The sequence below is a fragment of the Octopus sinensis genome, linkage group LG5, assembly GCF_006345805.1.
Source record: "Octopus sinensis linkage group LG5, ASM634580v1, whole genome shotgun sequence".
In the NCBI taxonomy this organism is placed as follows: Eukaryota; Metazoa; Mollusca; class Cephalopoda; order Octopoda; family Octopodidae; genus Octopus; species Octopus sinensis.
The window spans coordinates 84,378,436-84,396,199 of NC_043001.1; the positions used below are offsets into that span (position 1 = coordinate 84,378,436).

The 17,764-nt window shown below is 36.1% G+C and overlaps 1 protein-coding gene across 1 annotated transcript in view; it reads right to left on the reverse strand.

The window, feature by feature from the left end:
- Positions 1–412: 412 nt before the first annotated feature.
- LOC115211974 (protein-glutamine gamma-glutamyltransferase K) overlaps positions 413–17,764 on the reverse strand; it is a 114,711-nt gene continuing 97,359 nt past the window's right edge. Inside the window, exons 10-16 of the mRNA XM_036503138.1 lie at positions 16,759–16,918; positions 13,871–13,950; positions 10,037–10,119; positions 7,589–7,787; positions 7,252–7,412; positions 3,661–3,797; positions 413–1,071 (exon numbers count right to left, since the gene is read on the reverse strand). Of these exons, the coding sequence (XP_036359031.1) occupies positions 930–1,071; positions 3,661–3,797; positions 7,252–7,412; positions 7,589–7,787; positions 10,037–10,119; positions 13,871–13,950; positions 16,759–16,918 (962 nt within the window). The 3' untranslated portion in view covers positions 413–929. The remainder of the gene's footprint in view (positions 1,072–3,660; positions 3,798–7,251; positions 7,413–7,588; positions 7,788–10,036; positions 10,120–13,870; positions 13,951–16,758; positions 16,919–17,764) is intronic.

The window sequence follows — 17,764 nt, forward strand, 5'->3', positions numbered from 1 at the left end:
TGCAAGATGGAACATGGATGATACAAGAATCTTTATTGATCATTGCACATATTTCGATTCTTCTAGCATCGATCCCTAACAAATGGGATACAATACACCTGATTTAGGTGTATACCTCGGTACAGTCGTCTCTCCTCAGGTGATTTCAAGAAGTATCTTGCTAAAATTAGGGTTAGGGCACAGTTGTCTCTCAGGTGATTTCAAGAAGTATCTCGCTAAAATAAACTATTTCGCAAGATTCCTTCTTGGTCTTCCTATACAGAAATAGCAAATTAAAGGATATATGTGTGTGAGGGTTTGTATAGCCATATCCACTAACAGTTATATCTGACGCTTTTCTAGCTGTAGTGTATATTTGTTTCGTTTTGAATCTGATCTTTGTTGTGGATTTTACATAAGAATGAAGCTGTATCCCTTAGTTTGCCATTTCTATATACAAAACACCAGGAAGGAATCTTGCGAAGCGGTTTATTTTATCGAGATACCGCTTGAAATTACCTGAAGAGTCATATCTACTCCGAGGGATACATCTGAATCAGATGTTTGTATCCCACCCGCGCGTGATCGATGCTGGATGGGATGAAACAATTGCTGCGATCAGTAAAGATTCTCGTGTGTCCAATCTTTCGTCTCTCTCACTAATCACATGTATGCATATATATGTACATATATGTATACGCTTACGTAGATATATACATATACATATTTGTATATGTTTACTTGTGCGTATATTTGTTTCTATCCGAGTATGTACGTGCGTGTTTGTTTGTGCATGTATGTGTGTATGTTTGTGTTTATTTTTCTGTGTGTCTGTGTGTGTGGGTGTGTAATATTTAAGTCTACGTATCTGTTATATGGTATGAGTATACACCCTATTTTAATTTCGATATAATCACGTCTGAAGTGTCGAGTCGTATGAAGCTCGGCTATTATTCTGTCACTTCTATTTCACTCTCTTGTTCGAGACCGGCCAACTGTTCAGAGGTGAATCCCACACAAACACTACGTGTCCCAACGCGTATCGGCGTCAGCTTCAAAGTTGTATGGAAGGTCTCGTTTGGTTTGACATCGCTGTAAATGTAGAAATAAAGGAAAATAAATAAAGATATGAAAATATGACACGAAACATTTTCGCATTAATCTCTCTCTCTCTCTCTTTTTGTCTCAAGTTTAGCCGCTCACTCGTACTGTCACTCATTGTATGCTTCTCACTCTCTCTTTATACGCAGACACATAGAAATATAAGCAATAGCACAACCAGGTACGCATACGAAGGCATCAATACACGCACACACAAATATGCACGTACACACACACGGACGCACATATACCATGTCCGATAAGTTCATTTTCATCAATTCACTGCAGAGAAGGTTCACCGCCATCAATTCCTCGTATTTTTTTCTTTCAATAAAACAGTTTTTAACTATTGAAGGTGAGATGCTATGGATGTATTTTCTGGGTAAACTTACCTTGCGGTGAACTCTCCTCCCGGTGAACGTTCTTCACGGAGTATTCACGATGGCGGCGAGCGTACTTGAAATCCAAACACGTACAGACACACAGACACAAACACACACACGTACTTCACCTATCACATGCAACGTCTTCAATTTTTGGCATAGAAATTATTTACTAAACACAATCAATTTTACATTATTGGAATAGAGAGGGCATGTTACGGATGAGGTCGCAAATGATGACAAAAGTACATCGACAAACCGAGCTGATTGATTCGGGGACAGATCGTTTTATCAAACACCTAATTAGGGCATTGGTTAAACGTTAACGAATTGACTACTAATAATAAAATAGGTGAAATAGAAACAGCGCGTGTGTCTATTATTGGCATAACGATCCTCCCGAGAAACAACAATAACTAATTTTCCAGTTTTTAAAGAATATTGTGAGAGATTAGATTGATTGGAACTAAACGAAAGTCAGAATGGAAATTATAATGATGATGGCAAATCCCAGTCGAAATGATGGAACCAAATTCCAATTTGATGATGCAAAAGCATGGCTTTTAAATTAAATTGGGTCTTTTATTTTCAATAATGAAGTTATTTATCCGTGAGGAATCTTTATCAAGTCTCTCTACCGAACTCTGTTGCTTTAATTTCAGGACATTTTAAATGATTCTCAGTGGCGGCCATGTTGGAAATTTTGTTCTCTTACTTCAATTTTTCTTCTGAACGCTAAGCGTAATGTTCTTAAATAATCTGATTACAAAACTATTTGGTGTTTCTGTTTCACTACAACAATCTAAATTTCATCTCCTGTCATCTTCATCCTCCCGTAGCTCTTAATTAGACAAGAGGGGATACTGAATAGTTCCTGGCTTTAAGCGTGTCGCGAAAGGACTGGTTGGAGGCCCAAAATTCCGAGTTCTTTTACAGGGCTTAGAAAAAGTGACGGACCCCTACATCAAGTGAAGGAACACTACATTAAGTGAAAGACCGCTACATGTTGAGCAAATTCATGTGATCCTCATGTTTAAATGCATACATGTATGTATATATGTATATATAGGACAATTAGTTAGTTGTCATAATAATACTCAGAGTTTCAGAGTATTATTATGACAACTAACAGATTATCCTATTTTATGTATTTATAGATAAATTCCTCTTTTTACATAATATCGAGGTCTCATTCGTTCTTTTGTTGTCATATTATTATTATTATTATTAACATATACACATACATCCATACATACATATATATATATACACACGCACACAGACGTTCACAAATATACAATTATATATATATAATATATATATAATATATATATATATACATACAGACGTTCATATATATACAATTATATATATATTCGATTATATATATATATTATATATATATATTATATTAAATTAGAGATAAAACCACTATTAGGCAAATCATACAATGAAAAATTAAGCCAATACATAAGATTAATTAATTTATATTATTTAAATATATATCAAAATTATTAAAAAAGATAATTAATATAACACTACGATCGTTTATATATATATATATATATATATATATATATATACAGACTTTCACATATATACAATTATATATATATATTCGCTCTGCTTTGGTTCTGATTTTTCTTATAATATAATATATATCTGCTATAACTTTGAAAATATAAGCTTTTCTCAACAACACTAAGAGTAAAAGATGTTTTATATGACACATTCTAACAGTGTCCGAAGTTTGAAAGTGTTTAGTTACAACAAATTCATTTCTCGATCTGCCGTTCAAAGAGTAAAAATCCTTTAATTCTTTTACTTATTTCATTAATTTGACTACAGCCCATGCTGGAGCACCGCCAGTAGTCGAGTAAATTGACCCCAAGACTTAATCTTTGTGAGCCTAGTACTTATTTGATCGGTGTCTTTTGCCGAACCGCTAAGTAAACACACCAGCATCGGTTGTCAAGCGATGTTGGGGGAACAAACACAAGCGCACAAATATATACACAGACATGCCTATATATATATATATATATATATATATAATATATATATATATATACGCACGCACACACGAATATACATGTGTATTTTTGTGAGTTTTATGCGAGAAATTAATTGAAGCCATTGCAAGTACCAGTTGTTAGCTTTCGCGACATTAAAGAAAACCTCACTCGGTGTTACTTACCACTGGGGATGAGTTTGTGGTCTCTGTAAACCAGGTCCTTCGACGGTCAAAATGCAGTTGGTCAAAGCAACCTTCAGAGGGTTGGTGAAGGATACCTCGACATCAAATGGTCTCAGTTTCGAAACTTTTACAGGAGTCTGTAAGAGTATAAAAGATTTATAATAATTGGTGTGCAAGTGTGAAGGTAAAGCACCCACGAAAAATCGGCATTGCTTCTAATTACAAGAATTCTTCGCGGGGTTTTTGAAGCATGACCAGTAAACAAGTGTCACCTTAGTCTGCTAGTTGTAGACAACTGATACTTTCCATCATACCCAGCAAAATAAGCTGTGCGGTTTCATATAATAATAACAATAATAACAATAACAATAATAAGAAGAAGAAGAAAAAAAGGAAAAGAAGAAACAGAAAAAGAAGAAGAAAATGTTGACAGTACACGGAGTCTTCTGCCCTAAGAGTGACTTGTACAGAAGAAAGGGTAGGGGAGGTATGATCAGTTGCCAAGACTGTATGGAAGCAGAGAAAAACAGCTCAATGTGGTATATAAACAATACCGTGAAGCCATTGTTGAAACACGAAGAAGGCCGGCATCATCAAAACTGAAAATTGTTGTAATGAAAGAAAAATTTAAGTAAGAAATGAATGCAAAAAAGAAAAATGCATGGGAGGAAAAGAAACTGTACGGTCAGTTTGCAAGAGATGTGACCGCCAAGACAGATATAGAGAACCGGTGGCTATGGATGACGAGGTTTGACCTGAAGATAGACACAGAAGCATTCATATGCGCAGCTCAAGAACAAACGTTAAGGGCCAACTATGCAAAGTGCAGAATAGACAACACTACTGACAGCGAAAAATGCAGAATGTGTGGTGAGAGGGGTGAAACGGTATGACACATCGTTAGCGAGTGCTCGAAATTGGCACAACGCAAATATAAAAGACGCCATGAATGTGTGGCAAGAATGAGCCATTGAGAGCTCTGTGGAAATCGCAGTCTCGTAAAGAGCAAGGGCATGGTACGAGAAAACCCCAGAAGAAGTAACCGAAAACGAGGAGTACAAAATCCTGTGGGATACAATGATCCAGTGCGATCACCTGATCAACACTGGAAACAGGACATTGTTGTGGTGAGTAAAAAAGAACATGAATGATAATCGACATAGCATGCCCCCGATGACAACTGGATCAATGTGAAAGAAGAAGAAAAAAGAGGTACCACCCACTCTTGTTATTTTCGGTCCCCCATGATAATGATCAACTAAGTATCAAAGCTTATAATGTGCTGAAAGAGACCCTGTGAGACTCTGGCAGTAGGCTGTTGTCCGTTCTCACAGAATCTACCAGAACATACGAGACCGAGCGTTCTGAGAAGTAAAACTTCTGCTTTCTACTATGGGCACAAGGGCTGAAAATTTGGAGGTGGGGCTGGTCGTTTACATAGACCCTTCTATATGACTTTATCGATCCCCAAAATGACTGAACTGTTGTATCAGCCACTTCCTGGTAATAATATCTAAACTTTGCCCAGCGTGTTTGTTGAGGGCAATGCACTGAAAGCCATTGGTGTGTTTGAATATTTCGGTTCTACAGTAACAAGTGATGCTAAACGTGATAAGGAGATACAAGCTCCTTCTGGAATGTCAGTACAGCGTTTGGGAAAATTTATGATCGACTTTGAAATGTTCACAATGTCTCATTAAGGACAAAAGTTGTCATGTATCAGTGAGTTGTCCTAATACGACCTGGACACCTTATCATAGGCGACGCGTTGTGTTCTTGAGCAAAACACTTTCATTTCACGTTGCTCCAGTCCACTCAGCTGGCAAAAATGAATAACGCTGCGATGGACTGGCGTCCCCTCCAGCTGGGGAACACATACGCCATAGAAACCGGGAAACCGAGCCTATGAGCCTGGCTAGGCTTTAAAGGGGCGCATTAATTTTTTTATATCAGTCAGCTCAACAACTTTCGTATGAGATGTCTTAGGCAAAAATGCAAAGATGAGTGGGATGAGTAAAAAAAAAAATACTGTCCTGGAAATCTGTGGAATATCCGTTATAGAAGCTTTCTTGATCAAGTTTCTGATGCGATGGTGTAGACGTATCCTTCGCATAAACAGTGGTCGAATGCCAAAACGAATCATTTATGGTAAATACCCGACACTTCCCCGGAATAATGGTAAATTAAAAGATAATTTGAAACGCCTGAGTATTACGAAAGAAAACTTTGAGAATCTTGCGAGAAACCGTGCAGAATGGACGAAAGAGTGCTTTTCCTAGCCTCAAAATTTCAGAACTCAAACGGTACTTCATCAAAGGCTCTTAGGGGAAAATAGGAAAAGAAGCCACTAGAACAGTCTTCCTGCAAACCACCATTGCCTACATTGCTATTTCTCAGATCACGTGCCAGTTATATAAATCATGTTCATGCTCGTATCCATATTGCTTTTGATGGCATGAGGACTCACATGTGGAGTCACCAGGTGAAGTGAATGAATTGTAAACATTGGAGAATAATAGTAATGGTAATGAGAGTGTGTTGTTGATTGTCTATTTGGTTGGACTATTTTTTTCTGTCTTCTCGCTGAACACAATACGTTGTCTTCGACGGGAGAGTCCGTCGTGTGTGTGTGTGTGTGTGTGTGTTGTGTGTGTGTGTGTGTGTGTGTGTTTGCATGTGTGTGTGTGTATCTGTGTTAGAGTCAAGTGTTCTCTCTATAGAATACACTTTGAAGTGCTCAAGAGATTTGAACTTGAGCTGGTAGATGAATAAATGAGAAGCAAGTTAGGCAAGTCAATTTACACACAATATTAAATACAATAAATAGAGAAAATGGACATGTGTATAGATATAAAATAGTTCGACTTACAGAATAGGAATGATAACAGGAGTTAAATGGGTAGAGTTTTACGAGTTCAACAGCTGTTTGGGGGGCTTCGTGGTCCATCTTTAAACTCCAAGTTATCAACACTTCAAATGTAAAATCCTCCCCTGAAGACGGAGACGATGTTACCCTATCATAGATTCAAGTAACTGTCATTATTTCGAACCACCAAGACCCCAGAAACAACTGTTGGAGTCTTAAAACTCTACCCATTAACTCCTGATATCACTTACCATATTTACCATAATCTGTAAGTCGGAGTATCTTATATCCATACACATGTACATTTTTTCTTTGTATTTAATATTCTGTGTAAATGGACTTGCTTAACTTGCTTCTTATTACATTTTCTTATATGTAAATAATATATATACATATTTTACATATATATATATGTGTGTGTGTGTGTATGAGATATATATATATATATATATATATAGGGAGAGTTTACGAAAAAACAAAAGACAAAGACAGGTGGTGTACAAAACAAACAAATGTATTAGTATAACGCTCAGGAATAGAAAAAGTCTTTTACGTTTCGAGCCTACGCTCTTCTACGGAAAGGGACACAGAAAAAACAAGGAGAGAAAAAAATGTGTGTAGTGGCTAACGATCTATCATGGCGAGAGAGAGAGAGAGAGAGAGAGAGAGAGATTGTTAGGTATGTTAATGCAATAGATAGTTATTGTTATCCATTTCCAGCTTACCTTAAGAGTAACGTCCGGTTTTCGCAACCTGAAGTCTTCTTCCAAGACACAATACTGCATAGTCTCACTCACGAAAGTTACGGCAGTCAAATGGATACCACAGTGATCAACCATAGTTTTGTAGTAATCATTAAATGTAAGCAGTAATTCAGCAACTCCATCTGCAAAAGACGACAAGAATCAGTATTCTGTTGACTATTTTCAGGTTAACGCTCAGTCACCATTTCATGCAGATTTATAGAGATGGGATGGCTGCAACCGAAATGCAGTTCATCGTTGTGCTGTTCGATCGAGTGTGATCCAAGTGATATAAGAAAGAAGTATTGTAAACACTTACTTGATTTAGGCTGAACAGTGCAGTTGATTTTGGATTTGTTTATGTCCTTTGCTTTGACACCAGTATAGAAGACAGAAACGGCGGAAATGCTGCCACCAACATGTCGAACTTCATTTGAAGTGTTTTCCATCTTCAGCTTGACAAGGACATCAGAACCGAACATGGCATCAAAATCGACGTCTATTTCGAATTTCATGTCCTGTGTGTCAAACAGTACGTATATATATATATAAATATATATAATGGTAAGATATACATACGTATATATATTTTTGTATGTATATAAATATACACTCATATATGTCATATATATATATATATATATATATATATATATATATATATATTGTGTGTGTGTGTGGTGTGTGTGTGTGTGTGTGTGTGTGTGTGTGTGTGTGTGTGTGGTGTGTGTGTGTGTGTTGGTGTGTGTGTGGTGTGTGTGTGTGTGGTGTGTGTGTGTGTGTGCGGTAATTATGTATATGTAAATACGTATATATAAATATATACATACATGCACGCACACACGTGTATATAATGACACGAATACCGTAATATATATGTACGAGGGGTACTTGAAAATTCCTGGTTTCGGGAAAAGAAAATACAGGAGGATAAGATAATTATGGCTTTATTCAACGTGTTCCCCTCTCAGATTTACACACATATTGCAGTGATTCTTCAGTTTTTCTGAGCCCTGTAAAAGAACTCGGAAGGCCGACCTCCAGCCAGGCGTTTCCAGAGATCCTTATAGCCAGGACTTTTCAGCACCCCTTCGTAATGAGATGTCCCAAACAACCTTAATCTTTTTGCTACTTCAAACTTAATCTATGCCTCAACACTTCAATGATTACTGCCTCATTGCAACCACCTAACACATTCACATATCATGCAGATCACATTGCTGTCGCATATGTTGACGATGATCTTTTTGTCCCTCATTCCTCAACTTTGGCGTGCCCCGAACTTGACTTTTGTCTCCGCCTCTCATTCTTTAATACTTCGATACTCTTTTTTTCTACTCTTCTTTACTTGTTTCAGTCATTTGACTGTGGCCATGCTGGAGCACCGCTTTCAGTAGAGCAAATCGAACCCAGGACTTATTCTTTGGAAGCCTAGTACTTATTCTATCGATCTCTCTTGCCGAACCGCTAAGTTACGGGGACGTAAACACACCAGCCCCGGTTGTCAAGCGATGCTGGGGGGACAAACACAGACACACAAACATATACACACACATACATATAAACATATATACGACGGGCTTCTTTCAGTTTCCATCTACCAAATCCACTCACAAGGCTTTCGTCGGCCCGAGGCTATAGAAGACATTAGCCCAATGTGCCATGCATTGGGAATGGACCCGGGACCATGTGGTTCGTAAGCAAGCTACTTACTACACAGCAACACCTATGATTTGTTTGCTGTCACATCCAACAACACCCTTTCGTATGCATATGACACTATTCTTAATTCTTCCCTTATATTTCCTAGCTATGATCCTCAGGTGGACAGTTATTGCCTTTGTATTCCAACTAGGGTTTATATACATTGGTGTGAATTCATTCTGGTTTGAATGTTTTTAAGGCAACTTTTAAAACATTACTTTATTAAGATAGTGTTAATGTTCGCAGTTACATTGCATATCACTTTCATCATTGTCCTATCAATTTTTATTATTCTACTCAGTGGCTGTCTTGTCTCTGCAAGTGAATTTCCTCATGATATCCTGTTTTCCAAATCTTTCTCTGTTTGTAGTTCCTGTTGAATTTGTAGAGCTTCATAATTGCAAGAAGCAGATCCAGTTTGACTCTATATGTAGAACATAACTAATAAAGAAGTTTTCTGTATGAGATATAGTCGAGCTTACAGTAACATCTTTGCTCGCAATCTTATATTTTTTCTGTCATGTTTAATTGTAACAGCCCTATGTCGATGTTTATCAGTAATATCCATGTAACAAATTTGGGAATCACAATCACACCATACAGTTTGAGCTTCAAAGAAAGCTAATGAAAAGTGAGTTCTTAACGGTATTCTGCATTATCTTTCAAGTTGATGTTACGCCTCATACCCTTTAAATGTTTCCTGGCATAATAACGTAATACCAGATTGTCTGTTGACAATCAAGACTTCCGATGAATAAAAACTAACAGTTATCAAAATTCTTAGAACTGTCTATTATGACTAAGTGAACAAGAAGTTTTAAAAATTAAGTTGTTTTGCTCGTAAATGAAACAAAGCTGATATGGAGTAGCTGATCCCTGGACTCGTACATATATCTATATTATATGATAGCATATTTACTCAGCAGGTTTGACTTTATGTTACTTAATGTTATTTGTACAGTGGCTTCATATATTATACAGTAGCTTGATATGTTGGTCTAAGCTATGCTTGTTGCTTAGTTTGAATCTGTGAATCTGTGATTATCATTGTCTAATTGCTTACCTGAGGACCCTGTTTGTAGGCATCCGTACGTATAGCTGCAGTATTGACAGCGCGTAATACCGCTGCACGTTCGGCTGCAGAACCTGGATGTTGAAATAAATTAAAACTTTTAAGAGTTTGCTTGATAGTTCGTGTTTACAATCATGCAGTAGGCAACATAAAGCAGTAATCAGGTAATGATGTTATGTAGTGTCTTAATATGAATCACATGTAGAGAAGTCTTATAAAAATACAGAATGTTATAAGATATTTTCGCTCTTGAATAAGTTACAAATCATCGACAAACCTCTGCGCTAAAGAGAAACAGAATAATCAGCATTCGGACATACATTTTAAAATCTTCTTTGACCTGAAAGTTAATGATTATCATTAAATGTGCTTTCTACCAGTGTGGGTGCTAAGGTAGAGAAATTATCTCATCGATTTAACAAAATGCGTAAACACAAATGCGTAAACAGGATGCAACATTTGAGGTAGAATATAAATACACTTGAAACAAGAAATCCGACACACTATGGCTTATAGGAATTTCAGTAAAATACCTGTTCTTACAGTAACATGCATTGTTAAAAGTTAGTAGCAATGCGATGTAAAGGCTGTACAAATCAATGAACCGTGATGTGTGCTACTAGGTGCAGGTAGCATTAGTAAGGTACACTAAAGGGACCCGTGGAAATTCCACCGAACGAAAACTTTTTAAGAGGAGTTATTCAAGAAAGGAAGGACAATTTGCATTTTTATTGCATACAAACCTTATTGTTGCTTTGCAATAAATGATACAAAAGTATACAATAACAATCTATACAATACTTAATACACATCTCATTCCTTAATATTTAATTCTATTAAAACTGCAATATCAATATAAAATTGCATATTCCTTATTACACAATATTTTATCATTGTTAATTGCATTATATACAATTAATGACAAAAAGCGATGTAGAGAGTATACACTATCATTTTATTTATACGATTAGATTCAGCTGCATTGCAATTAACAAAAAAATAACATCCACAGCTATATTAAGATAGGAGGCTGAATATGTGTAACAAACGTACACAAAATAAAATTACGCATACATGTATGTATATATATATATATATATATATATATATATAAGAATATTTAAATAGGTGAACGAATTATCCTATGTTTATCGTCAGTATGGAAAATTTGTTTAACCGAAACCTGGGTAGCAAATTCACGTCAGAAACACGGTTGAAGCGACCTGTCCAAGGGTAGAAACTCCGGGTTCATGTGCAGAAATTTGTGTGTTGTATATGAATAAATGAAAGAACGGAGTCGAACGAAGATGTTAACAAAATTCCTTTACTCTCGACATATGTTTCGAAGACAACATGTTTTCATTCCAAAGGAATAAAGGGTGCATTATGCAATCTTCTCACCAGGAAAGAAAGGGAGCCTCTCTTGACAACAAGACAAACAAAAATTTCGATGACTGCCTACATGGTAAACAAAACAAAACATGGTTTTTTTAAAAAACACTCATTATCGTTTTGTTTACCATGTAGGCACTCATCGAAATTTTTGTTTGTCTTGTTGTCGAGAGAGGCTCCATTCTTTCATTTATTCATATATATATATATATATATATATATATATATATATATATGTACACGTATATATACGTTTGTGTACACATGTATACATAATTTTATTTTATGTACGTTCGTTACACATACTCAGCCTCCTATCTTTTTTCTTTTCCTTCCTTACGGAAAGTATTATTTCTCCCCCTATTCGTTACTTGTATAGAGTCCTTTAACTTTGCGCGCCTCCCCGCTTTCTCTCACTCACCTCTTTCTCTCGCTAACTGTTACATATAAGATCCTTCCTTTTCGTTTTTCTTTCCCCCTCTCTGCGTTTAAAAATTTACTTCTCGTCTATATGTATACACCAAGTGATTTTTTGCGTGCATATGTATACATATGTATGTGTGTATTTGCGTGTATATTTACGTCTTACATATATATGTCTGCATATGTATGTAGTCTGTGTATATCCATCTGTGTATTTTGATGTATATATATATATTGATGGTTTAGTATGCGTATATATTGTTGTAAAATATTTATTAATGCAGCGGGAAAATTTTAATTTCAATTTTTAATGTATTAATTGCATTAATCGAATTATATTTCCTATATAATTATTTGCAATACGTATTTTGAATTCGCTTTTCGATTTAAGGGTTTTCCTCGATTTTTATAATAGGATGAATTTAAATTGAATCTATTTATTTTGTTTATTTTGTTCATTGCACGCTTAAGACCGTTAATTGAAAGGACCAATGAAACAAATCCATTTTTAAAGGTGTATCCTTTAACTAGTTTTGACCATATCGTTATTTCTGTCCTATTTTAACAAAACTGCCCGACGAACGGGAACGTGAAACTAAGTAACAGCTTTTGGCATATTTCTGCTGCTTCTAAAATAAAGCATATTACTCTACCTCTGGTATTTGAGTACTCTTTTTTTTATAGTTAGTTTCACATTTATGTGCTTCCTCTAGTGTATCCTGACAAACTACTTATTTGCTGATGACAGGAAATAGTGTATCCTGACAAACTACTTTATTTGCTGATCCAGGAAATAGATGGTAAATGTTATTTTTCATTCCCTTTCGAAATTACACCTAACAGTGGTTTGGATTTTAACTACTACTTCTAGCGGGTTAGATGTCGTATTATGGCCATCTCTTATGTGTTTAAATGCACACTGCATATATATATATATATGTGTGTATGTGTGTGTGTGTGTGTGTGTGAGTGTGTGTGTGTGTGTGTGTGTGTGTGTGTGTGTGTTTATAATTGAAGATTTGGAATCAACAAAAAGAAGTACGGTTGGATATTTTTGCCCCGGCAGGGAAACAGTTTTACGATCTAAGCCTGGAGAACTACATCGCGTAGAAACAATTGTAGTAATCGACCATAAATGTCAAACGTACCCCTATTGTTGACTATTTTTTTCATTTTATATATATATATATAATATATATATATCTATATATATATATATATTATATGTATATACATACATGTATATATACATACATACACATACAATACATACATGTATATATAATGTGGGGCCTGTACAGCCAAAACAGACGCTGCATCACCATCAGAAGGTTTCACGATTTCTTTGGGCGCATATCCATGGTCTCTCGAGAGCGACGGATGCCTACTATATACATATATATGTATATATACATACATGTATATATACATACATACACATACATATACATACATGTATATATAATGTGGGCCTGTACAGCCAAAACAGACGCTGCATCACCATCAGAAGGTTTCACGATTTCTTTGGGCGCATATCCATGGTCTCTCGAGAGCGACGGATGCCTACTATATACATATATATGTATGTATATATAATATATATGTATACATATATATATGTATGTATATATACATATATGTATGTAGGTATGTGTATATACATGTATGTATGTATATATACATGTATGTATGTATGCGTATATACATGTATGTATGTATGTATATATACATGTATGTATGCATGTATATATACATGTATGTATGCATGTATGCATGCATGCATGTATGTATGTATGCATGCATGCATGTATATATGTATGTATGTATGTATGTATGTATGTAGGCATGTATATATATATATATAATATATATATGATGTATAGTTGACGTAATCATATTGATTGTAGTAATGAGCTGTATGGTTAGTAAGCCTGTAGCTATCAGTTGTGGTATAACCCATTCTGTATTTCAGCTTGAATGCCAGAACTGAAGAAGATTAAGCATTCTTACCTTCTGCACATTTATATTCACAAGTGACGTCATTCCTATCGTTCTTCAGCACAGCCTTGGTACTGATGTTTTTACCAATTCTGGGTAGATAAAAAAAAGAAATATAGAAAGAAAGAGAAACAGATGCCATCTCCAGTTTGTTGCAGTTAGAGAATTTTTTGAGCATCATCATCATAGTAATAATCTTACGATCATCGCCACCACCACCCGTCTCCCATGATTATCTTCACCACCATCAGAATCCTCCCCCACCACCACCATTACCATCCCCACCACTACTACGACCACAGCAACCACGACCACAGCAACCACGACCACAGCAACCACGACCACAGCAACCACGATCACAGCAACCACGATCACAGCAACCACTACCATCATCCTCCTCATCATCAATTACATCATTAACATCACTATCACCACCACCTGGTCTTCACTCTCATCAACGGCATTACTACCCTAACTCAACCACCACCATCATCCTCACCCCCGTTCTCATCATCATCAGCATCTTCATCATCATCATCATCATCATCGTCCTAATTATCATCATCACCACCGCCACTACATTCGGGGAGAGAAATCTAGAGTGAGTCGCGGTTTAGGTTCAACGTAAATTTGACCGCAATATTTCATTGTTTGCCGTTGAATTACTGAAACATTGGTTTATTTTGATTACATAATAAGGTGGGTGTAGGCCAAGAGAAGGATTAATGGTATATTGGATCATCCGAGGCTATTTACTGGACTTAATGCCAGCAATGAATTCGCAACAGATACTCAAAATACATTCAAATACTTCGAAGATTATTCACTGCAGTATAGATGGGGTGGTGGGGAACAAGCATAATTGTTTGAGCGTTGGCCAAAGCATCATCTAACGTTTATTCCAGATCGCTGTTTTAAGTTTTTCCTCTGTCAAGGGTCGATGAAAAAAAGTATCAGTCTAATGTTGAACTGGAGTTATTCGCAGAGCATCGGTAAAAACGTCATGCAGCATTTATTCTAAATCCTAGCGTTCTGAGTTCAAATATGCAGAAATCAAATTTGTCTTTCATCCCCATACGAGTCATTAAATATAGTATAAGTATAAATGGTAGACAAGGAAAATAGTTTGAGTGTCGGACAGACGAGATGTTCAGTTGTTTGCGTTCTGAGTTCAATTCCTGCAGAGCTCTACTTGCTTGGTAGGTATAATTTGCCACCACTTTTAATACTACTATCTAATACTTTTGGGTGCCTTTTGGGAAGGAGTCTGTTGAAAATATTCAGTTCTAGACTCCAGTTTGAGGACACTTCTCTCTCATCTACCAATCTAAGAAGCCCCGAAATTACCTACTGGTATTGCCCTTCCCTTCTGGATAAGCAATTAAAATAATTAAGGGCTTTATTTGGAAACAGTGCTAAGAATGAAGATATATATTTTGTAGATAAGGAGAAGTATGATTTTGTGGTGATCATAGTACCGGTCCCAAGATCGTTTGAAACTCAACTACACTAGCTTAGTCAAAGCAGAAATTGGAACCGAGTCGTGGAATTCATTTGCTGAGACGATATTACATCAACGAATACAAATTTGCGTGCTTGAGACTAAGCTAAATTTTTTGTTGCTGAGTAGATGGATGGTCAAGTATACTGCAGTCATGATCAACCTGTCTTCTATTTAGGTATAAGTGTATCTAGAGCTAAATAATGTGAGATTCTCTTTTTATGAGGGCTGTGTAGAAGATAACTGTTTTTCTTTCTGATCCGTTCTAATCTTAACAAATGAAGCAAAGATGTTGCTTCTCATTCGATCTATTTTATGAAGTTCTGTGGTCATTGTGATTAATCTGTCTAGAAGGATTAAGCTCAAAATCAATTACATTGTGATGGACTCTACCGTCGAAGATGATGTATTAGTGTTCAGTGTTTACTGAACGACCTGCACAAATGATTTGTTTATAGCGATCAGATGTTCTGTACATCAGCTCACTTTCTCCATCAAACTGGCGCTGCCTGTTCAGGTGCACAAATGTTCTACATATCAGATATCAATAATGATCGCAGAGCAGCGTGAAATGACATTTTTGCTCAAGAACACAACGCACCGCTTGGTCCAGGAATCGAAATCATGACCTAGCGATTGTGATTATAACACCCAGACCATTCGGCCAAACACAAAGTGTCAAACATTTAGGCCGAAACACAAATCTGGTTATTTCTGTCTTTCGTAGAAGAAATGAGTACTTTATTTAAGCTGTCTCAGCAAAGTACAGGCACTTTATCGAATCTTGTAATCTTAAATAATTCAAATTTCCTCAAGTGAGAAAGAAACAGAGTTCAAACGTACAATAAATGTTACCATGCGAAATTTGTACAAGTACTGCTATATGCATTTTATACTGTTTAATCAAAATTAGGATCGTATAGGCACATAGAAATATAATTGTGAAAACTTCATGCAGTCGATGCATCAAACCCCCAGAAAAGAGTCAGACGTCAACTACCTGTAGGAATTTGGTATTTGAGTACGGATGTTTACAGATTAAGTATCATAATTACTTTTAGCTTAGCACTTTTAGCTTAGCACTTTTAAGTTTGTGCTATTCTGCCGTGTAGCGAGATAAATATTTCTTATTGAAACTCAAACTTCTGAGTTACTGAAAGCTATCAAGGCGAGAAATGTGCAAATCTTATTTATACTCATGTGTAAGTATTTAAGTCGAATTTCTACAAAATAGGTAAAAAAATCGCCCAAGAAAGTTTACCTCAAACTCTCTGGTACTATATTGAATTCAGTCTTATCAAGAATAAAATGCATCCGCAAGGCTAGGGCAAGATAACAGACGAAATGTAAACTGATGTTTAAATACAATAATAATGGCAAAAGAAATAGGAATACTTACTCGCCACTCTGTATATAACTCTTGTAATTTCCGTCCGGCATTAAGATCCAGCTAATCTTATCTGCGTTCACTTCGGCGAAGATGAATGGAGCATCGTACAAAGCAGTTGTATCTCCAGTCTTAATTGCTTTCACTGGACATGGACCGCAACAGTAAATTCCTGTAATTACAACATGGGTATGTTATACATGCAGGCATAGAAAGAATTTTAAAAAGGAGGAAGAGGTTTAAGAGCAGTAGAGACAACATTTGAATGCCATAGGGCATCTCTCAGACCAAATCTGTTAAACAACTACAGCGAATATAAATACGACAATCAATTGCTCAAAAGTGAAGAGAATAATATCCTACGAGTTGATAATGAATCGATGAAACAGTACTCACTTCACGGTGAGCACCTATATGAACTCAGAGTTTCAGGGCTAGAGTACTTCAAAAAACATTTCGAACCCTGATATATCAGTACAAGTTGTAAATTTGCTGGCGTGCAAAAAGCTTGATCTAGCCGAAATTTATTTTTATACGTAGCAAAGAGTAACATCGTACCAATCATGAGCATATATCGAATATGGTGTTTTCCTGATGACCGAAGATAAAATGCTGAAGAAATGGGCTTTAGAAACGGATGCATAATAAAGCCTACTTGTTAATTAATAGAAATTTGTAATTGAGTATGAATGAATTGATGACTGGGTAATGAATTTATTGTGCTGAATCACCAATACAAGTTACTATACAAAAGGAAACAACAAAATTATTATAGCAACGCTAAGGAACTTGTTAACAGTGACATCATGCACAATGGCAATACCAACAAAAATGCAAAATGATGAACAAGCTTCTACTTATTAAATATAGCAACCAAAACTCAAATTACTCCTCAGCTCTCTCTTAGAAAAAACTGCATTGGATAATGTAGGTATACTTGGGGGTTTCTGCACATAGGAAATAGGTGAGATGATCATCTGAGTGGAATGCATTTGATTACAGATCTACTTGATCAGAG